Source organism: Kogia breviceps, chromosome 15, assembly GCF_026419965.1.
Source record: "Kogia breviceps isolate mKogBre1 chromosome 15, mKogBre1 haplotype 1, whole genome shotgun sequence".
NCBI lineage: Eukaryota > Metazoa > Chordata > Mammalia > Artiodactyla > Physeteridae > Kogia > Kogia breviceps.
In genome coordinates this window covers 12,975,065-12,999,909 of record NC_081324.1, presented here as the reverse complement: position 1 = coordinate 12,999,909, position 24,845 = coordinate 12,975,065, and the positions used below count along the sequence as shown (strand labels likewise).

At 33.3% G+C, this 24,845-nt stretch overlaps 1 protein-coding gene across 8 annotated transcripts in view; it reads left to right on the top strand.

Annotated features, from left to right (window-relative positions):
* The window catches only part of RELCH (RAB11 binding and LisH domain, coiled-coil and HEAT repeat containing), a 118,327-nt gene that overhangs the window by 2,233 nt on the left and 91,249 nt on the right, over positions 1-24,845 (top strand). For 6 of the 8 annotated variants that reach the window (XR_010836777.1, XR_010836776.1, XM_059039365.2 and 3 more), the window contains exons 2-5: positions 13,055-13,144; positions 21,742-21,813; positions 21,924-21,979; positions 22,084-22,197. Coding sequence is in view for 6 of the 8 variants with exons in the window: in XM_059039365.2 (XP_058895348.1) it covers positions 13,055-13,144; positions 21,742-21,813; positions 21,924-21,979; positions 22,084-22,197 (332 nt within the window). In the remaining 2 variants the exon portion in view is untranslated. The remainder of the gene's footprint in view (positions 1-13,054; positions 13,145-21,741; positions 21,814-21,923; positions 21,980-22,083; positions 22,198-24,845) is intronic. The other 2 variants (XM_067014799.1, XM_067014798.1) reach the window with 1 other exon arrangement.

The window sequence follows — 24,845 nt, the reverse complement described above, 5'->3', positions numbered from 1 at the left end:
GTTCCTGGCCTGTTGTTGAACATAATTAAATTGCATCTGCTGTGTTTTTCTACTATATAAATATAATGAAATGGGTTATTCCTTACTTCATAACTTTATTCTATTTAATTTAAAAGAATTTATTATCCTGTTCACCCTATCTTATTATGGTGTGATATCACTGTTTATAGTGAAAATGTCTCTTAAAAACCTTTTGTATACAAATATATTTATAATTTAGACTAAATATTATAGAGGTGTTTTAGAGTAAAAATTGACTTCTAAATGCCTTTGCATTATACATTTTTATAGTTTCTTGAAATAACTTAAGTCCTGTGATCAAAAATCAAAATTTAACTACAATCAAATATTCATCTGCAGTTGTGCTTTTCTATTATCCTCAGTTAATTGGACTTGTTTTGGGTATAACTCAAAAATATATAATTAGGTAATATATTTTAGATAATATATTTTCAACTTAATACAAAACAAATGAGCAACAAGGAAAAAAAAATCAAAATTATCCATAATGCAACCAGTGGTAATTGCCTTTTCTGTCTTTTCTGTCCATATAATTTTTTTTTTGGTGGTACGTGGGCCTCTCACTGTTGTGGCCTCTCCCATTGAGGAGCACAGGCTCCGGACGCACAGGCTCAGCGGCCATGGCTCACGGGCCCAGCCGCTCCGCGGCATGTGGGATCCTCCCGGACCGGGGCACGAACCCGTGTCCCCTGCACTGGCAGGAGGATTCTCAACCACTGCGCCACCAGGGAAGCCCCTGTCCATATAATTTAAAAAGCAAAAATTATTTTAAACTGTTTTATATAGCTTTATATTAGTTGACAGACACTGTAATTTTTACCATCAACTTTGTGGTAAAATTGCATACAATAAAATGTGCCCATTTCAAGTGTACAGTGTGATGAGTTTTGGAAAGCAAATTACTACTACAAATAAAATAGAAAACATTTTTTATTGTCCCCAGAACTCCTTCATTTTCCTTTGCATTCAATATCCCAAGACTATCACTGACCACTGTAGAACACAATTTTCCAGTCTTGGCCTAGGCACTATCGAAACTTTGGGCCTGATAATTCTTTGTTGTGTTAGTGTCCTCTGCATTCTAGAATGTTTAACAGCATCGCTGGCCTCTCTATCTACTAGGTACCAGTAGCAACCACCCCGACCCCATTCCCTAAGTCGTGACAATCAAAAAATGTCAACAGCACTGTCCAAGGAAGGGGAAGGCAAAATTTCCCCAATTGCGAACCACTTCCTTAGTTAAGTTTTGTCTATTTTAAAATTTCATATAAATGCAGTTCCGGAGCATATAGTCTTTTCTGTCTGGCTTCCTTTGCTCAGTAAAATGTTTTTGAAATTTATCCAAATAATATTTTTATGTGTATTAATAATTCATTCCTTTTTTTGGTTTATCCATTCATCTGTTAGCCATTTGTGTTTTTTCCATTTTTGGCCTATATGAATAAAGCTGCCATGAACATTCTTGTATAAGTTTTGCATGGACATATGTTTTCATTTCTTTTGGGTAATACCGAGGAATAGAATTGCTGGGTCATATACTTAGTATATATTTAAATTTGTAAGAAACGGTCAAAATGTTTTTATAAAATGGTTGTATCATTTAAAATTTCCATCACCAGTTTATGAGAGTTTTAATTTCTATACATCCCCCAAACACTTGGTATTTTCAGGCTTTTTATTTAACTCATTCTAGTGAAAGTGCTGTGGTATTTCATTGTGGTTTTAATTTTCATTTCTTGAGGGCTAGTGATGCTCAGCTATTTCTTCTGAGCTTTTTGCCATTGGGTGTGTGCGTGTGTGTGTGTGTGTGTGTGTGTGTGTATTGCCATTAATGTATCTTTTGTGAAATGTCTGTTCCCAGCTTGTTATTTAGTTATAGTTCTTTATATATTCTGGACCCAAGTCCTTTATCAAGTATGTGTTTTGCAAATTTTTTCTCCCAGTATGGTTTGCCTTTTCATTTTTTAATAATGGGTCTTATGAACAAAGGTTTTTAATTTTATCAAGTCCAGTTAATCGGGTTTTTTCCTTAATGATTCATGCTCTGTGTCCTAAATAAGAAATATTTGCCTATCCTAAGGTTGCAACAATTTTCTTGTGTATTTTCTTCTAGAAGTTTTATAGTTTTAGCTTTTAAATTTAGGCCTATGATGGCATCATAAAAAGAAGAAATATTTCTTAAATATTCCTCCTATAAATGTACAGATATTTATAGCACAAACTTTAATGTAGCTTAAAAGCAAGTGCATTGTGTATGTCAAAATATCAGTGCATTTAAATGTCTTAATACAGTCAGAAAATAGATAAATGCTAAAATAAGTCTGTAAAACTGTGGTTAGTACCATGTTTTGAAGATTTTGACTAAGCTCCTAATCACACAAATTCTGTTTTAGAGATTCTAAAGATGAATCCTTCTTTAGGACCAAACTACTGTCTGTTTTAAGGTCCTCTATGTTCAGTTCTAGCATGTCAGCTGTTGCTAGTTGGGTCATAACTTTATAATACTCAATAAGTATTTTTTGGTTAATTATAAACAGTATAAAGATTGATAGTATGATTATCTAAAACATTAAATTATTTTTATTTGTTTTTATGTATTTTTTGATTGATGTGTGTCTGATCTGAAAATTCATAATACTTCAGAATAATACATGTATAGTCAAAAGTAGTTTTCTTTAAAGATGTCTAAAAGCAATTTAATTTTGTAAGATTTACTAAATTGTTTACCCAAAAGTCTGTTGACCTCGGTTAATACTAGTATAGTGGTGGTTTTAAAATACTGTAAGAAGTCTTCATACTATATTTAATCTTTTTTTCTTGATTAGAAGAGTAGTCTGTATTTATAAAATATTCAAAAATTAAAAGAATTATAGCTTTATAAGTTTGATGTTTTCAGTAGAATTTAAAATGAGCTCTAATGAAGTCTCAGTGTTTGATAAATTGTTGCAGCATCACTGTGATGTTCCTACTAGATCCATTTGTTAAACTAATTAGATCTTTTGTATTTCGTTTTACTTGCTTGAATATACACACACATTAATTATATATTTTTCCCTGTATTTTTGCCAGTTGAGCCAATTTGGTAATTGTTTTGCTTTCCAATTAGATTGCAAGATAAAAGTTGTGCCAATGCCATTGATTAGCACTGAACAGATTGTAGTATTTTATCCGGAGGAATGCTGGTTCTACTCTAAGCCTTAGAGTTCTAATCAAAATTGGACTGTAATTGCTTAGGATGAGCCAGTTCTTTGTAGAGACAGTAGGTGGTCAAATAACTTATGCCTTTCAATGATGGATTTCTTTTATTCTGTATTTCTTATGCTTTCAAATTTTTGTAAGGCTGCTTATCAGGAGGCATTTATGATTGAATTTAACAATTTAACTTGTGAGCCTACAGACTTCTTGAGTCATCTTTCTCCTTTTTAAAATTTTCTGTTTCATTACCTTGCCTATCTTTTCTCAAAACTCTGAAAGAGTATGTATCTCACTGTGCTCTGTTCCTTTGTTAGTATCACCTGTGCTATATGATTACCATCTTCCAGAGTTCCCATCTCTTCTGCTTTACAAAGTATGGTAGTTCCTCCCTGTTAGGTTGGAATTGGGTTTAGTGCTTCCTCTGGCTTCTAACAAGAGAGTATCAACAGAATATTTCTAAAATTTATTAGGTTCACTGCTTTTAGCTGAATGAGACTTCCTACTGTTGCCTGGACCATATAGATTCCTAAATTTATCTCTTACATGACTGTCATTTTTTTGCCTATGCCTTTCAGTAGCTTCAAACTTATTAATTCTTGTGGAAGTTTAGTCAGATATTTTCATTGCCTAGAACAGTGACGAGTATAGTTGGTATTCAATATTTTACATTGATCAATACATTTATTAAACTGTGATCAACTAAGGATTGTAGGAATCCAGAAGAAGTTTAGTGTATGTCCTTGAGTTTATGTTCTTGATGGAGAGGCAAGAAAGTGAGGGTAAAGAGAAGATAATGTTTATTTTATGTTTTGCCTTGTTTAAAACATCTGGGAACATGCTTACCATTATCTGGCTCACCAATTAATAAAGAGATTTTAAAATGCAGTATGATGTTTAAAGCCATTGTGGTACATAGTTTAAAAGGAAGCAAGATAGGGGCATTAATCAGGGGAAACAGGCCTTATTTCTGTCAAAAATTAAACTTACACTTTCTACTTTAGGGATGATCTTCAGAATGTATGCTTATCTGTTTCTTTGCTTGTTTTTTAAAAAACATTTGTTGGAAAAAATGTTCCAGGATTAGTGTAATTTTCATTTTGTTTAGTATATTTAGGTCAAAAACTAAATTCGGTTAATTTGTTTTTATATGATGGCTTTTAATTGTGCCCACCCCGTTAACTCCCATGGTTTTAGGATGATTAACTGAAAAAGAACACTTACCTTGATGTAAAAATACGGTCTACTTATATCTAAATTACAAATATCGATTGAGAAGGGTCTTAAATATTAATAGCCTATTTTTTTCTTTCAGGTAGTTGTTTTTCTTGGCTTCTACCTATAAGTACTGTGAGAGTTGATGATAAAATGTGGTTTCTAAATTATTTATACTAAAAAATACTTGTTGATGCTTAAGTGAATTATGTTTTGCTGTTTGGCCATATTTTGAACACAGCTCCTCTTTGGTTGATTTTTTGGGGGTTTTGCGTTAGTTTAGGATTGATTACTTCAACTCCCTTATCATATGAGTGTTTGTTTCAATATTACAATTAACTTTTTTTTGAGATCTAATTGTCATATGACATTTTATTAGTTTTAGGTGTCCAACAGAATGATTTGATATATGTCTATATTGTGAAATGATTACCACAGTAAGTTTAGTTAACATCCATCACCACACAAAGTTACAATTTTTTTTCCTGTATGAGAACTCCTAAGATCTACTCTCTGAGCAACTTTCAAATACACAAAGCAGTCTTGTTAACTATGGTCACCATGCTGTGCATTCCATCCCCAAGACTTATTTATCTTACAATTGGAAATTTGTACCTGCAATTAATTTTTTTAACATCTTTATTGGAGTATATTTGCTTTACAGTGTTGTGTTAGTTTCTGCTGTGTAACAAAGTGAATCAGTTATATGTATACATATATCCCCATATCCCTCCCTCCCACCCTCCCTATCGCACCCCTCTAGGTGGTCACAAAACACCGAGCTGATCTCCCTGTGCTATGCAGCTGCTTCCCACTAGCTATCTGTTTTACATTTGGTAGCGTATATATGTCAATGCTACTCTTTCACTTCATCACAGCTTACCCTTCCCCATCCCTGTGTCCTCAAGTCCATTCTCTACATCTGCATCTTTATTCCTGTCCTGCCCCAGGTTCATTAGAACCAATTTTTTTTTTTTTTTAGATTCCATATCTGTGTGTTAGCATAGGGTATTTGTTTTTCTCTTTCTGACTTACTTCACTCTGTATGACAGATTCTAGGTCCATCCACCTCACTACAAATAACTCAATTTCATTTCTTTTTATGGCCGAGTAATATTCCATTGTATATATGTGCCACATCTTCTTTATCCATTCATCTGTTGATGGACGCTTAGGTTGCTTTCATGTCCTAGGTTACTTCCATGTCCTGGCTATTATAAATAGTGCTGCAGTGAACATTGTGTGTACCTGCAATTAATTTTTTTTAACATCTTTATTGGAGTATAATTGCTTTACAATGGTGTGTTAGTTTCTGCTTTATAACAAGTGAATGAGTTATACATATACATATATCCCCATATCTCTTCCCTCTTGCGTCTCCCTCCCTCCAATTAATTTTTAAAGTGGTTGCTGTCCCCCATTTTGCTGGAGCATGATAACTCTCTAATTCCGCATATGCATATAGTTTCTACAAATTAAGGACATCTGCCCAGGAAATCTGAACAAGTTGAATGTAAATTGTCTAATTCACTTTAAAAATAGATTCTTCAGATTTCTGAGAAATGAATACCTGATATAATTGAATACAGCAATGGTATTTACTAAGAGTCACCAAAAGATAACACTTAACTATAACAGGATCAAGAAGACTGTCCTAGAGCTGATATATTTGGATTATAGCAAGCTACATGACAGATCTCTCACACCGGTATGAATAAAATAGAGAAATATGGGCTTGGTAAAAGAGTAGCCATGGAAAGATGCGTAACTGATAAAACAACAGTAGGTCTATGCCAGTCTATAGCATCTGTACTTTTGAACTTGGCCTATTTTTTGAAGACCACTCAACTTGTACTGATATCTGATCCTCAGTTCTGCTCTGCCACTTACAGCTCTGTTACCTTGGGTAAATTACTTAGCCTTTTAGAGCCTTCTTATTCTGTGTAAAGCATAGTAATCAGAAATAGCATTTCTGTCCACTGCTAGTTATAGGGTTTTAATGAAGTTTACATGAGGGTATATATGTGAGAGGACTTCAAAAACTCATTTTATAGTTACTTCTTTCCTTTATAAGAAAAAATATATGAAGCGATGAGGGAAAACTAGATCAGATTTGCTGATGATAAAAGACTGAGAAAGATAGGTGATGTCTACTAGTACTAATTTATAGGATTAAATGGGACTAATGGGTATATGGCATCCTAATTAAAATAATCGTTTAAAAAACATACTGGGAACATTTGTACTTGAAATTCACAGGAAAATTTGATAGCATTTCTATTTGAGTAGCCACCATAAATTAGATCAAAGAAGTCTGCTCGTTTTAAGGGAAAAAGCTGTATAGCATAGTGAGTTAAGAGCACAGTTTGGAGTCAGACTACCTGGCTTGGATCCTGTTTCTGCTACTTTTTTATCCTTGTGACTTTGCATAAGTAACTTAATCTCTCAGTGCCTCAGTCTCTTAATCTAAAAATGAGGATAACAGTACCTACCTCACAGAGCTGTTGTGAGAGTCAGCTGAATTAATATTTATTATCATTTGCAGTAAGTCTGTATAAGTGTAAAATAAATTATGAAAAGGCAAACATTGGATTTAGGATTTTGTAATGGTTCATTAAAATCTACTACCATACAGTTAATGCATTGTATTTTATGTCTGTAAAGGCATTATACCTACATTTTTACAGATGTGTTTAATCATATTCATGTAAGTTATTTTAAAATATAATTTCTTTTTGTGTTCTTCTTAGACAGTGGTTACTTACTCAATTTTATAACTAACGGATGGCCAGAAAAGGGTTTTTTTCCCTTTATTTATTTATTTTGTTGGAACTTAATAGTTTTAAAAAATCAATATATGTTGCCATCTACAGAACAAATACTTTAAAAGCAAAGAAGAGCAGAGGTAGACAGAGTGAAGTAAGAAAGAGATTACAGACCAGAAACAAGCTCAAGGAGTCTTTTGTATAGGAAAAGGAGTCAAATCAATGTGGGAAGGGTAGGCTATTCAATAAAGTTTTCTCCTTCTAGAGGGAAATTATTTCTTTACCTCCTACCATATACATACACACACACCAAAACAAAGTCTCCAAATGAATTAAAATACTAAATGTGGGAAATGGAACTTTTTTGGAAGAAAATATTAAAATATATTTATGACCTTGAGGTAAGGATTCTTAGACATAAAAATTGTACACTTTAAAATAAGAGACTGATATATTTGTATCAAAATTAAACTTCCTGTATGTAAAAAGCTAACATAAAGTAAAAGACAAGCCACAGACTAGGAGTACATATTTGCCATATACATATAACAGTCAAAAAGTATTTCAAATTTAGAATCTGTATAGAATGCCTATAAATTAAGAGAAGGAAAAATAACCTAATGAAAAATAGGCAAAGGATAAAAATAGGTAATTCAAAAAGAAGCAAAGCAATGAAAAGTTGCTCAAATTCACTAGTAATCAGGGAAATGCATTTCACAATACCCAGCCTTTTGGCAAAAATGAAGATGTCTAACAACACTTAGTATTCCTGATATGGAGGAAGCAGGCACTCTTGTGCTACCAGTAGAAGCGTCACAACTACTTTGAAGAATAGTTTGATAAAATCTAGAAAAGTTGAAGATGTGCACACCCTTCAAGCCAGCTTTTCCACGTGTAAGTATTTATCTGGAACTTATAAGGGTGCGTAACGAGGTGTGTGCAAGGTTGGAAACAGTCCTCTTGCCCCTACATAATGGAAACTTTATGGTATATTCATAAAATGGAAATCTTAGCAGCCTTTAATCAGATCTCAGGTCTATTATGGAGCATTACACACAGTTCTATACCATTATGTAAATTTTCAAACACAGAAAACAATATATTATTTGTGGGTACTTGTATATGTATTATAGATATAAAAGCATCAACTAGAGTCACGCTAAATCCATTATTGTGATTGCCCTTGAGGAGGGAAACAGTAGGGACATGAACTTTAAGGTATTATTTCATTTTAAATTGCAAACTGTTAGCAGTTTTTCATATCAGGTGGTGGTTATATGGTGTTGTACTTTTCTTTAAAACAATTTAAAGTAAAGCATTTTAAAGTATTTTTGTCAAAATTTGCATGTAGTAAATTCTGGTAAAACAAGAAATATTTGTAGTGGGAGTTATAACTCCACTATTCCACCATTAATTGGCACCTAATCCTGTAACTGTGCAGTGTAAATTGAGTTTGGTGTTTTTAGTGACATGAAATACCATCTTCTTTCTGGTATATGAACACAGAGAATGAATTTTGCATAGTAAGTTATTTCTGCATATGTGTTTGGTATATGTCTACCTTTTTTGTTACCTGATATTGAATATCTGTCTTGTATCATCTATTAATTAAATTTGCACAAAATAACAGCAAAAAAATGTCACTCTTGCCTCACAAACTATTGGTACATATGTACCAGTTTCTCTATTCTCAGTCTCCTGTTGCCATTTGTAACCTTGAGGATCAGTTTTACGTGGAAGGGAAATCTTCAGAATCAGTTAATAATTCTTAGTATAATGTTGACACAAATCTCTTTTAAGATACATTTGACATGTTTCAAGTGAACAAAACTGTACCAATACTTTTCATTGCATCATATGGGGAGTCTTGTAACTATTCTGTTGATGTATATCTGGGCGGAAATAGAATTACTGTGAGAAAAGTACCTAGCAACAGCCTTAAAGTTTCTAATTTTTCTAGGCAACAGTAGCTCCTGATTGTAGGCATTCTTTACAATCATGGTAAGCTTTTTTTTTTTTTTTGAAGCTTTTTTTTTTCTTCAGGGATGGATATGTGAGTAAGGAGCGTTGACCAAAGAATATAAGGTGGGATGATGAGAGTTATGAATGTATCACCAAAATCTCTAGTCACATTTTATTATTGTTCTTAATGTTTAATATTTGCATTTTGTACCCTTTAGTAAGTTACAGTAGTAAGAATTTTTGTCTTGTACCCCTAGCTTGCTCACAGATTAATTTGCTTAACCTTTAACATAGTCTAACTGTATTATGGTTATCTGTGTACAGCACAAAACTACAGTGGTTTATAAACTTATTAAGACAAGAACCAAGTCTTACTGAATTTTATCTTTCTACTCCCTACCATGGACTAGTAAATATGCATTGAATGAATACACGGTTCAGTTTTCTCATCAAACTGGGGTTGATGGAGGGGTTGGACTATCTCGAAGATTCCCTCTAGCTCTCAAATATTTTGAACATAGGGGTCAGTGAAGTGAGTCCCAGCATTAGAGAAGAACTGAGAATCAGAAAATATAAATGTAAGTTTTGCCATTGACAGATTTCTAAGATCCATTTTTAGTTTAAGTGGATACATATTAAAGTGTTTATGCATGACCTCAGGTTTAGATATGATTACTTTTAAGGTAAATTTGTTATCTTTCTGTTTATTAAATTTATATACTATATACTTCTTTTGTTGTTACTTATCATGACACAGGCATGGTTCAGTAAACGATCTTTACTAAACAAATTGGAATTTAAAGCTAATTTCTTGACATTATTTTTCTTCCTATTTTTTAAGTATGAACTGGATACTTTTGTGACTTTTTAATTATAAAATGCCCATATTATAAAAGGTACTAACTGTATTTGGGGAAAAACTACCAAAGCAGAAATAAAAAAATTAAAGCAGTATGGAGAGGAGTATGTATTGAAAAATTTTAACTCTACTTCTTGGAGTCAGTTATATCTATAACCTTTAAAAATTATCATTCAATATTTTATTGTAGCTTCCTGTCAGTAACCTGGTACACTATAGTTGCTCACTAAATGTTCACTGAATTAACCAATGCTCTTTACCAGTCAGGAGCTGATCAGTTTTCCTGGTACACTTAGCTTTTAAAGTGCTATATAATTTCTATAAAAGATACCTTTTCAAGGGTCTGAAACTCGTTTTTTTAACTATCGTAAAAGTTACCTTCTGTCATCAGCACTAAAAGATTAAATGTATATATAAATAAGACTACTCTCATATGTGACTTATAAAATCAGTCTGCATGCCTTGTAAGTCACACTGTGTATAATGGTTTTAGTTTTCAGAGCTAGTAAAACTTACATACAGGTTTTACTGGTTTGCCAACTGTGATGAAAGTCCCTGATCATTCGGTTTCTGAGTTGTAAAGTGAATTACTAAGAAGTTACACAATCTTGGAATTTGAAGAAAGGCTTTGTGGTATACTTTATATTAGAAAGTGGTAGAAACTTCTTTCTTAATAAAAGAGGCTAATTTTTCCAAACTCTTCCTCTTTTATATTAGAGTATTTGGAAAGGCATGTGCTTGCCTTGGAAAAGAATTGTGGCTGAATCCAAAGAAGCGTATTTGTCTAGGACCTGTAATATTACCTATTAGTCTTAAATTCCAAAGTACATTTTATGTACAAAATCTGTTATAGGTTAGCCCCATCAAAGTTAAAATTACTTCCTTCTATAATTTTTTTCTGACATGGAATAAATTTTAATAAATTAGGAGATTTTTTTTTACTCTTATGACACTATAGTTATTGTTAGTTAAAAAGACATTAGAACTTTTTTTCTTGGAGAATATAAAATTGTTGGCTTGGAACTAAAAAAAAGAATTAGAATATATTTTTCAATGGCCATAATAATACCAAGTCAAAAATTAAGCAGTGTTTGCTTTCCCCAAGAACTCTTCCTATTGCATAGGTGATTTCTTTGAAACTTTTAGAGAAATAGTAACAGTATAATGGAGGAATAATATATGGTGATCAAATAGGCTCTAACCTAGGCCTGTATGTGTGATTGAAAATACTCTAACCTAGGCTTGTATGTGTGATTGAAAATACTAGAAAACACTTAGAAAACTAACATTAGATAGATACTTAACATAATAGAAAAATATTTATCCAGAATCAACAACCAACATTATACTTAACAGTTCATGATAACCCAAACTCCTGTCAATATATAGAACATTACTGTCACCCCAGAAAGATCCCTCATGCTCCTTCCCAGTCAGTCCCCACCCCTTTCAGCCCCCCACTCCAAGAACCACTATAATGATTTTTTCTGCCATAAATTACTACTGCCTATTCTAAGACTTCATGTAAATGAAATTATACATTATATACTCTGTGTAAGGCTTCTGTCGTTCAGCATAAAGCATTGAGATTCAGTCGTGTTGTGGCATACATCGCAATAGTTTTTTTTAAATTGCTGAGTAATGTTCCTGAGTTCAGCCTATATTTAATATGAACTTTCTAGATTTCTGTGGTTACTATTGTTATTTGGTGTTTCTTGGTTTATGCTTAAAATAAATTATGCTGTAATGAATGGTACTGTAATACTTGATTTTCTGTTATTTGTTTATGCTGTCTTAAAACTTAAGTTAATAGCAAGTTGTTATTTATCAGATATAATTAAATTGCAGGGGAATTAAATGCTACTGTGAATATGAACACAGTGTTCTCAGAAGAGTACTATATATAGAATTTCACTAAGTTCACCTTAATAGGAATTTAAAGATAAAGGGTACATTGATAATGACATAGCTCTATTTGAAGAGTCAACGAGTTCAATTATTGGCATGTACTAATTGTTTTAAAAGGAGGTGAGGGAGCCCTATGTGGGGTTCAAATCTTTATTTCTATAACTTGCATTCATTTGTCCAGACTGTGCTTTCTAAACACAGATAATCTATTCCTTAGAGCAATATATAAACAGTAGATACTATGTAAGTAGCATGATTTAATAAAAAGAGTTGACCTAGCCTCTCATTTGTCCCTTCTTTGCATTCGCTAGCTAGATCTCCTTTAATGAGTATCAGCATTGATTTCTTTCTTTAAGTGAGAATGTTTACATCATGTTTTTCTGTTTAGGGACACTTAAAAATCTGGCAAAAGCTAGGGACACTCCCTACTACCACCATGCACTTAAAGCACAGAACTCTTGAAACCCCTTCATTTGCCTTTTGCATCCCATGTTACAAATTCAATAAATGAAGTCTTTAGGAATCATCTTGTTTACTTTCTTTTACTTAAACCCACATCCATTTCACTACCAGGACATGTTGGTTCTACATCAAAAAATAACCCAAACCTGACCACTTCTCACATTTCTACTACCTCTATTCTAGGCCAAATCTGATCATCTCTCACCTACATGACTCTTAATAGCCTCTTTTTTTTTTTTAATTTAAATTTTAATTTTATATTGGAGTGTAGTTGGTTTACATAGTAGCCTCTTAACTGGTCTCTCTACAAATCACTTTCTACAGCAGCCAAAATGATTTTCCAAAAATGTATGTGTTTTTGTTGTTTTCCATTGTACTTGGAATAAAATTCAAACTGTTTGCAGTTTTGTGGTCCTTAGCTGGACTTGCATTATATCCTGAGTGTCTGTTATTCAGGAGTTAGAGATCTGGGCTGGGAAACTTGAGTTACTTCAAAGTAGCTTAATTGGTATGAGCATTTCTACCTTATTGTTTTAATAGAATTCCTATATCTTAGAATCACAGTTTATTCACTGGAAAAAAAAATCATAGCTAATTGATTTCCAATCCCTTATTTTGGCAGCTAAATAAAAATCTGTTTAATTCTATTTTTTTTTTTGGTTTATTACAGATCGAGCTGGGAGCATCAGTACCCTTGATTCTTTAGACTTTGCAAGATATTCAGATGATGGTAACAGGGAAACGGATGAGAGAGTGGCAGGTGAGTAAGATTGTAAAGACAGATTTGGATTTTTTGACATTCCAGAAATAATAAAATGACTTGAAGAGTTCTCTTCTTCCTATAATTTGGTATGTGACTATATTGATAGAGTTATTATACAAAGCTATGTTACTAATTTATTGGCTGCAGGGAACATCCCAGCACCCAAGTGCTCTTTCCAGTGGTGCTCTGAATTTTTGGTTATGCACGCCTACAGTTTGCTGAGTTCTGCTTGTAGCCAGTAGTTTACAACCATGTAGTTATACAACTGGTGTAAAAGAGGCTTAAGTTAGCCATGGTTTAGTACAAAGTTAGTTGGTCATTGGCCTCCTCATTCCTTTTGTCCTCCAAGCCAGGGCTGAGTAATATTCATGTGTTATGGGCTTCCCTGGTGGCGCAGTGGTTGAGAATCCGCCTGCGGATGCAGGGGACACGGGTTCGTGCCCCGGTCCGGGAAGATCCCACATGCCATGGAGTGGCTGGGCCCGTGAACCATGGTCGCTGAGCCTGCGCGTCCGGAGCCTGTGCTCCGCAAAGGGAGAGGCCACAGCAGTGAGAGGCCCGCGTACCACCAAAAAAAAAAAAAAAAAAAAAAAAAAAAATTCATGTGTTATATACCAATACAGCTCTACTGATTGTTAAAATTGGTTTAAATACTTCTATGCTGGTTGGTGAATAAAACTTTGCTTGGTTCCCTGGATGCTCCCTGGCCATCACTGCATCTCTCCAGAAACTTCTCTTGACTTGCCTGTGATCCAGAAAATAAACGGTTAATGCTTGGTCCAGCAGGGGCCTCCAGGACCTTGCCCATTCCAAAAAGAAGGCCAACATCCTTATTAGTTGCTTGGTTTCTCATTCCAATCTCCTTCCCCTGTCCATCCTCCCACCATTTCTGCCTTTTAGACATCACCACTGGATCTGTAGGGACTTCAGAAAACCAATTTGTACCCTCTGTGTTCTGCCCACATCAAATGAGGCCAGTTGGATTCTTCTGGGGCTCCACCCTGGGATTTACCAGTGTAGCAGCTCTGGCTCCTTAGGTGTCAAGTGACTGGTACCTTTCTGGTGCTTCAAGTCTGTGTCTGTCTGTTATTGAAGTAATTTTTGAATGTCTTATTGGAATTGTAGTTTTCATAGGACGTTGACTCTGAGATAGATGGGAAGCAGACAGACATCAGTTAGATATTTTAATCCACCAGAATGGTGGGCACACCTGGCACAGGAAGGATGCCACATGGGACAGATAGGAGCCTGTGAGGGAAATATTTTTCTTCCATTTACTGGGACAAGTTTGTTAAAATCTACCAAACATCTGCCTGTCATAGTCATTATGAATAAAAGTGAGTGCTAATTTTTATATAGCACTTGCTCCATTCTGAACACTGTTGTAAATGTATATTAACTCTTTGAGTTATAGAATTATCATCATCCTCCCCTCCCCAAGAAACTGAGGCACTCAGAGATTATTATGACTTTAGTGGCAGAGCTAAGACTTGAACACAGATAACCCAGCAGCACAGCCCACAACTGACTGCACTGTAAGCTACCTCTTAGCATGAAGGATGAGGTTTGACCTGGTTAAAATGACATTCCAATATGTGGTTTTCATTTATTACTCAAGAATAGAGCTATTACATGTTTAAAAAAATCTCTCTTTCCCTAATCTCTTCCGTGAGTAGGGGAAAAAATTGATGTAATTGTTTTTAGTTCAACAGAGGCTAAGAGAGGATTCAGCAGTGAGAACAATAGCATTATCAATTGAATGGGGAAGTCTTTGGAAGAGTTTATTAATACAGCTCCATATATCAAGTCATGATTTAGTCATAAGCATTATTAATTGAAAGCTGTATCAAAAAAGAAATCACATCACTACTGTCTGAAAATTAGCAAATCAAATGGGAATTATTTGAATAATTTTAGGACAAACATCCTACTAATTATATCATTTGTTAAGTGGCATTATGTTATATTTAATTATATAGTAAATGTTAGCTATTCTATGTTTTCTGTTACATGTTAAGTATTAAATTAAATTAAGTATTTTGGTTTATTAGAGACTAACCGAATACATTTAGTTTTGTATATTGTTCGGATGGTTATGTATTAGAAAATAAGTTCTACCTAGAAATAGACCACATAATTATTTTCTTCCCTTTAATTTTTATTTGAAAACCTAAATTTTAGACTTAGTAAAATTTAAGAGGTTCATCATTATTCTCAGTATTTAGGTATTTTAGTATTTCTAATTAGGGGGAACACTGATATAGAAGCAAGATGTTATAATTAAGCAAAATATTATAACTAAGCATAACTAAGAGTGAATATTTTAAATATTTGGTAGTTTTGACCTTATATTTTTAATCTAAAATTACACTCTTGTCTCTAAGTTTAGGGAGATAAAGTAATTTTTGCTTACTATATAATACTAATGTATAAATATATATGCTATCTTGAGAAAGAAAAATACTATGCGGTGTCACTTTTATGTGGAGTCTAAAAAATAATACCAGTGAATTTCTATATCAGTATAAAACAGAAACAGAGTTATAGACTAGAAAACAGTCTTATGGTTCCCCAAAGAGGAGAGGGAGGAGAGGATGGGACAAATTAGTAGTAGGGGTTAACAGATACAAACTACTCTACATAAAATAGATAAACAACAAGGATTTACTCTGTAGCACAGGGCATTATACCTAATATCTTGTAATAACCTGTAACAAAATATAATCTACAAAAAAATCAAATGACTATGCTGTACACCTGAGGCTCAAGACAATTGTAAATCAACTATACTTCAGTGTAAATGAGTGACTGAATGCTGTCTTCCATCTTCATTGGAAAAGGGAAGGAAATGTATGTTATTCCAAGAGAACGGCATTTAGACTTCTAGTGCTCTTGTGCCATCGCCTATTATTGAACCAAATGTGTGACACGTGGATGAAAATTTCAATTAATCACAATTCCCATTTACAAAAAGATTTTTGGCTCTTTGCTAACCATTGCTAGTAACTTAGAACCTAATCGAAAAATGAATAATCCAGAAAAGATAAATATCCTGCCATCCATCATTGGCTCACATGTAAACCTCACTGAGAAAGAATAAAAATCTCTTTCATTTTCGTATACCAGTCTTGGGCAGAAGGAGGTTATAGATAATACAGATATTGAGTCCGCTGCCCCACGATGCAAATGTAGGGTCTGCTCCAGCCTTTAATAAACTGTTGCTGTTTATGAGACATATATATACTACTACATGTGGGTTCAGCATCATTCTTATCATCTTTTCCCTTAATTTAAAAATCTGGTTATTTTTTCAAGTCTGTACAGGTGTTCCTTTAAAGAGAAAAAGATCTCTAAATGGACAAATGTGTATTGAGCACCTGCTCTGTGCTAGGCACTGTTCCAGTTGCTTTATATAAAATACTTATTTAACCTTGTTAACAATCCTTCAAAATGGGTCATGATACACTTATTTTATAGATCAGAAAACTGAGAAGCTTACCAAGATTGAAAAATTTTCCCAGTAGCCTCCATACGGTTAAAGGGCAAAATCAGGATGTGAACATACAGGTTTTTATTCCAGGGCTCACAATGTATCTTTAAGTACCAGGCTGGAGCTTTGACTCATCTGTACATTCATGTGGATAGCAGAATCTTATCTTTCCCATACAAGACTGTTTCAACATAGTCATTTTTTTCCCAAAAAAGTAAAATTTCAAAAGCATTTCATTTCAGATATTTTCCACTTCTGAATTTAGTAGACACCAAACCAAAATGAGCTTAATTTAACTGACTTTTTAGCAAAGGCCTTTCTATATGTTATTAAACAAAGCTGTACAGTGTACATACAGTGTAGCTGTTAAATTTTCAAGTTTTACTCAAGATAGCGAGGGACATCTATGTTCTAAATGTTGGGATTGCCATTCTTTAATTAGACATTTTGAGCATCTGCTACGTATTAGGTACTATGTTAGGCGCTAGACACAGAAGCATGAAATAGACAGAGTTTCTGCCCTCAAGGAATTGGTACTAAGACCTGTCTATATCTGTAATACAAATAAATGTTCATTACTTTGGAACTAGTGATAGGGAACTTGTTGATTTTAGAACCATCTATATCCCTGTCTCAGGTTCATTTGATCCATCTTTTAGCATCAGAGTCTCTGACTTTATTTGTTCTCATACCTCTACCTGTTACTGTATTACTTCTCTAGTTCATACCTTAATTTTTGTATTGGGATCTAGAGAACTGCAGAAACTGTTCTTTCTAATTTGCAGGGAAAGACACTGCTGAATGCTGGTAAGATCACTGATGTTTAGGCTTATTAGATATGGCCTCAAGTACTGGAATGCCCATTCATACAACTAACGTTTGTTGAGTCCTCTATTTTCAAGGTATTATACTGTTCTGGGAACAATAAACAGCAAAGTAGACATATGAAGCCTTTTTAAGCCTACGTAATCTAGTAAACATTCTAAAATGAAATTCAAATTTTTGCCTGTGGGATAACCTGGACTTACCCCCTGGGTAAGAAGCATCATCAGTAGCCCTCTCATTCCTTAGCTGTTGGGCTGCAGCATACATATCCAGCTTTATCAGGATTAAATAAGCCTATCTGTCTTATTATAATATATTTTTCCTTAGTACAAATATCTTTACTTTCTGTTTGCAGTACTTTTTGTTTTCTTATTTTCAACTTCACTTAAATCTTATTTATGGTTTTGTATGATTTAAAATAGGACAGATGCTCCAACAAGGCTTTTAAGGGCAACAAGCCTTTGATATGAGTTGTAAATTGTTAAAATTTATATGTCATAAAGTTCTGAACTAGGACAATTGCAGAGACAATTGAGATGAATGGTTATTTAGGATTCAAGGGCTGGAATCATTATGGCTTGACATTTAATTAATGTGGGCATAAGGGCAAGAGGTAAGTGAAGAGTAATCTCCAGGTTTCTTATTTGGGCATCTGGGTAGATAGTGGTGCCCTTAATGAAGAAATACTGCAGGAGGAGGGAAGGCAGATTTGAGAGGAAGATGATGAAGTTCATTTAGATAGGATCAAATTCAAAGTTTATGAGACATTCAAGTGGGCATGTCGAGGTGATAAACAGTTAGCCCTGTGTATGTTGGGGAAAAAGTTTAAAGGTTTCTGAATCTTAAGAGTACTGGTGAGAATAAAACTGTAAGAATGAAATGTTTATCATCCCAGTATATAGAGTAAGAAAAGGACCAGGGAGGACACTCTGGGAAACACCAACTTTGAGATGAATGGTAGAGGAATCTGTAAGAGAACCTGAGCAGGAGGAACAATAATGGGAAGAATTTTCTTCTTTTACAGTTTAAGGAGGAGGAATTTTTTTCCCCCTCAGAAGAATATAGAAAACTAAATGTCTACAAACCATGGAGATTGCATCTTGCTTCTGTTCATTTATTTCTCACTGTTTGCTAAGTCATGCGTAACAGTCCTCTACCTTTCTTAAGTCTGTAATAGTCAGGGAGCATTCTCTAAGCCCAGAAGGAGTGGTGGTGGTACTGTCTGCTGATTTTTGTATTATTTTAGGAATATATCTTTATTCTAACTCATATTCTTATGAGAATGTTCCTCTTTTCCTAGAACCTTTCCTGGGATAATAAAATAAGTATTAAGGATGGGGAAGTGGTATTTTATTATGAAGTAAAATCACCTTATATTCAGGGAAAAAGAAATCCAAGAGATTCTGACTTGAAAGAAGACAATTTCATGTCTACTATGAGATAGCAAGGTCCTCTACTCAGCCCTAATGATATGAGCTCTTCAGTAGTGAAGAAAAATGGGAACGAAAAATACTTTACTCTGATCAATATTATAGGAAAGATCTAAAATATGTATTATTTTGAGTTTTGTGCCAAAAGAACTAAGACTAACAAATATTTCAAGATAATATTAGTAATATATTTAGTTGGGGCAACAAAGAATCAATATTTCTTTCTGCTTTGAAATTTAACACTGCACCCCTGGTGTCTCGACATGGTCAATTGTATATATCCCAAGTCATGAGCACCTGATCTTGAAGCTGTCAAGTACCCCTGATATAATGCCAGTATTATCCAACCCTATTTAGGAAATAACTATTTCAACTAATCTAGAATTGCTTATACTGACTTAGTCATTAAATATTTTGGTAAGATTGTAGCATGCATGCAGTATTAGAATATACCTATGTCTTTGCGATTACTTTAGTTCCAATAAAATTGCATTCAGCAGAGTTGGGCTAGTGGAGGATTGGGATAGTGGAGTGAGCACTGGTAGTTGGTTCCTACAGTGTTTTTTGAAAACATGTACTTCTTCAAACATTTTTATGAAGAATTACAATATTTGAAAAATACTTGGAGGTTGCTTGGTACAGTATATCTCTTTACAGGGTAATAAATTTTGAGATTTAATCCAATATTTTTTAGTGAAGAAGTGACAAATTTATATATGTGCAAATATAGCTGTTCAGACCTTTCTTGTGAAACTTTCTCACATAACTGCAAATACTTGATCATACTGTGCCTTTATAGAGATGTGCTATGGCTTCAAAGATATGCCTTTGTCTTTTAAAGTCTATATTGTATATTAAGAAACATGCAGCAGAGTGAATTCATTTTGATAAGCACTATCTTTTCAGAGCATTGGTACCTTTTAATGACATCTGGCAATGTATGTGTAGATGTGCATAAAAATATAAATTCTTGCCGTCTGACATGGGTTTTTCTGGCTTTCTGTGCCTTGATCATTTAGTGTTTTGCTCTTGGTCACCTAAACTTTCACCAGCTGAATTTGAGTGTTTTTCACAGTTTGTGTTTTAACCAGTTTTTTTTAAATTTATTTTTTTCATATTTCTTTCATTCTGGTGCAGGGCATTTCTGATCTGCAATTGTTCTGTAATATGTTAGTAAATTTTAAGTGATACGGGAAGCATAATATGTATACTCATTTTGCTTGTGGTATAGTTAAGTGCTTTTAAATCAAAATAAATTACCTAAAGTTTTGAAATAAAAAGAAAAGTAAACCTATTCTGTACTTACCTAACACACTGAATGTGTGCAGTCTAAACTAAGAGCTTCCAGAATTGTTAAGTTTTAGGAAAAGTTTTAACTTTGTTGCACAGAAATGTTTGCAGATCAGCATTGCTGACTACCAAAAAAGAAATAGTCACATACATGTCATCTGATTTTTAGTTGTGCTTCCATGTTGCTGCAGTGAAATTCTGTGCATCAAAATAATTGGCTTTAATGTACAAGATGTGATTCAGTTACATCTTAAGTTTTTAATGAAAGTATGCAAACTGAGTGAATTCTATTTTTTCCATATATTTTTATAGCTTTGTTGTCTCTGATAGCATTTCATTTGCCATCTTCTTTATTCTGTTTATTAGTCAGTGAGGAAAAATGCATCTTTAAAGTGTTAAATTTGCTAATTTTTATGCAGCACTATTTAAATTATAATTTTTTAAAATATCCAGTTGTGACAAAGATCACTTAATTTTCTCAGAGCTTTACTTCGCAGAAATGGCTTTGTTTCCCCATATCTAAGCTTACTTTTTCTTCAGAGCAGTATTTATATATTTTAAAGAAAATTCCCAGCAAAGACACATATAATTAAATCTTGCTCATGATGAAACATTTTAAAGAGCTCATTAAAATGTCTCCTCAGTATTCATGTTTATCTTATAATCAGACTCGGTGGTAATAGGAGACATCTTCGGGTTTCATTAGTACCTCTTACTATGAACAAATATCTATTTGAAGAGTTGTCAGAAACTTTGAAATTCTACTTAAATTTACTCAGTATCCTTAGATTACCACACCTGTAGAAGTGTACCCAATCATTTGATTTAGAATGATCTTAATTATAAATTAAAAGACAAACTATTTCTATCCTTTGGCTTTAAATGAAACCTAAAATAAACGCCTCAGAACTTTTTTTAGATATGTGTTTAACATATCTGTGCTTGTTTATAGAAGACATACTTGTTTGTAGAAAAATTGATAGGCATCCCACATTTGTTAAATATTTAAACCCTGTTCTTTCAACATCTTAATGAAGGACTATATTCACTAATCTTTCTGTATGTTGATTTATAACATTATTCTAGATAATGCATTTTAAAATACCTTTTTTTTAATCCTAAGATTTTCTTTAAGTATATTTGCTAGGACTTCATCTAATTTTTGTCTTTTCCCCTAAAATTATGTCACCTGAAAACATTCCATTACATTTCTTACCTAGACTGAGTGAAACACAACCACCTAAATTACTAAGATTTTTATTTACCTAAAGGAGAGTATGCCATAGATTTTATTTTTAAATAGAGCTATTCCTTGTCAGACAGCTGGAACATTTGATCAGTAGTCCCCTGTATTCTAAAACTATGGAAAACATTCACCAGTTTGCTTGCAAATCAACTCTGCTGCATGCGTTCACAAGTTTCATAAAGATTGCATGCTTTCTGTTTTCAATACAAATTGTATTTTTTTTTCATACCCATCCTTGCTTTTTATTTTTTTATTTTTGTTTCCCTTTTCTTGGTTGGATGCCTGTGTGTGTTTATTCCAAATCCCTGTCCAGTCCTGGAGTTTGAACTACGGAAAGCCAAGGAGACCATTCAGGCCCTCCGAGCCAACCTGACAAAGGCTGCAGGTGGTGTACATAAACTTTTTTGAGACTTTTTCTACTTTGACAATGTAGAAGTAGCTGAGATATTTTCTAATGCAAAATAGTAAAATATTATTCATATTTTCTTCCACCAGAACATGAAGTTCCTTTACAGGAACGAAAAAATTACAAATCAAGTCCTGAAATTCAGGTGGGTGAATGACAGATCTAAAAGTATCTTCCATATGAAATGGTAGCACAAGTATTGAAGGAAGAAGACTTACAGTATTGTATCTGTCTTTTATTTATCTCTAGGAGCCAATCAAACCTCTTGAAAAGAGAGCTCTAAACTTCTTAGTCAATGAATTTTTATTGAAGAATAACTACAAGCTGACATCAATAACCTTTTCAGATGAAAATGATGATCAGGTACAATTTCTTTTTGGTTTTTTTTTTAAATAAGCAATGATTTGTTTCCTTTTTAATTTATAATATACTTATTTTCTCTTTTATGTAGTTTCTTTAGTTTTTTAAAAACTTATACATATTGTAAAATTCCATAAGGCTTCCCAGTCTAGTATTCTGTTGGCTTATAGATTTCCTCTTTCTACTTAAAGACTTCTCATTCTTTCCAGGGAGCTTTTTACAACTCCCCTATAACCATGTAATCTACTCATATTTCCATGTATTTATAAAATGTGCTTTTTTTTTAAACTTTAAAACATTTACTTAGTAGTACAGATTAATGTGTACTTATAAATTCAGTTTAACTAAAACCTCTTCAGTAATACTATAATAATTAAGATGGGGCTTCCCTGGTGGCGCAGTGGTTGAGAATCTGCCTGCTAATTCAGGGGACATAGGTCTGGGAAGATCCCACATGCCGCGGAGCAACTAGGCCCGTGAGCCACAACTACTGAGCCTGCACATCTGGAGCCTGTGCTCTGCAACAAGAGAGGCCATGATAGTGAGAGGCCCATGCACTGCAATGAAGAGTGGCCCCCACTTGCCACAACTAGAGAAAGCCCTCACACAGAAATGAAGACCCAACACAGCCAAAAATAAATAAATATACAAATGTGGGGTTGAAAAAAAAAGAATGATTAAGATGATAGATAACAGCAATTAAGAGAGAATATTTTGAATAAGAGAATATAAGTTGTGTCTCTGAATAGGAGCCAATCTTAGAACCTCATTAATTTACTGGTAAAATCTTATAGGAAAAGAAATGTTGCTTTGTTTAGTGTTATCTCGTAACTCTGGAATATTTTGACTTCTTAATGTGAATAGGTCAGTTTGAATCTTGTACCTTAGTAAAGTAAATACCAAGGAGTGTATTGTATAGAAATCAGGAGGCTATCATTTTAAATCAGGTATATCCCATTGGTCCATAAACTATCCCATGGATCATTTAGCAAAAATAGAAGTTCTCTAAGGAAGATAACAGTACAGTTACTCCCTCAGTTATTGTAATGTATTTGGCAAAAACTAAATTTAATAAAATATATAGTTATTCTTTATTAAATGGTAGTTTTACTCAACTATATAAAATACATTAAACTAATATTTACCTAATATAAATAATGTTATAATATACTATGATTATATTTCAGGTTAATCATGTTTTATCACAAACTTAGGTTAATGATCAACTAAACAATGAATAAGAAATATGTTGAATATATGAGAAACATTGAGAGGACCAAAAGAAGGCAGAAAAAGAAGAAAAAGGGAACAAAGAATAGATGGCATACACAGAAAACAATAGCAAGATGGCAGATTTTAAACCCAGCCATGTCAATACTCACTTTAAATATAAATGATCTATCCTTCCAATTAAAAGGCAGAAATTACTGGAGATTTCAAGCTGGCTCTCACAATAATTGATAGAATAAGGTAATAGAAAATCATTTAGGATATAGAATACTTGTGCTTTGCTGTCAACTAACTTGACATAAGTAGAATACATGTTTTAATAGATGAATACATGTTTTCAATAGCTGAAATACATCTTTCACTAGCTGAATCTTTCAATAGCTGAATACATCTTTCAAAAGCTGAATACATGTTTTCAAATACTTATGGGTCACTTATCAAAATAGATTATATTATATCTATTAAATAGATGTAGGTGATAAAGCAAGTCAATATTTAAGAGGATTTTAAATATTTCCAAATAACACAAGTTAAAGAAGAAATCAAAGGGAAATTATGAAGTATTTTGAACTGAATGAAGATGAAAACAAAACCATCAAAATTTGCAGGATGTAGCTAAAGCTACAGGAAAGTTTATGACACCAAAATGTTTATAATAGAAAAGATAGAAGATTTCAAATTGATGAAAATCAGCTTCTACTTTAAGAAACTAGAAAAAGAAAACTAAGCAAAGCCCAAAGTAAGCAGAAAAATGAGAGTGTAAATCAATGATATAGCCTACAGAAAACAATAGAGAAAAGCTAATAAAATAAAAAACTGAGTTTTTGAGGTTAATGAAATTGGAAAACCTCTAGCCTGACTGATTAGGAAAAAGAGAGAGGAAGCAAATTATCAAAATCTGGAATGAGCAAGGTTATATCACTATAAATTTTACTTATTATATATTTTTAAAATATATACCACTGGATTTCTTTTCTTTTTAAAAATATTTATTTATTTATTTATATTTTTAAAATATATACCACTGGATTTCTTTTCTTTTTAAAAATATTTATTTATTTATTTACTTATTTGTCTGCGCTGGGTCTTTAGTTGCGGCATGCGGAACCTTCATTGTCGCATGCGGGCTCTTAGTTGCGGCATGCAGGATCTAGTTCCCTAACCAGGGAATGAACCCAGGACCCCTGCATTGGGAGCGCAGAGTCTTAACCACTGGACCACCAGGGAAGTCCCTAAATTTTACTCATATTAAAAGGATAAAATGGGAATGTTATGAGCAACTTTACTTGAAAGAAGACAGTTGCCAAAGCTCATTCAAGAAGCAATAGATTTGAAGAACTTTGTATTTATTAAAGAAATTGAATTTGTACTTAAAAACCTTCCGACAAAGAAAACTCTAGGTCTAGATAACTTCACTTGTA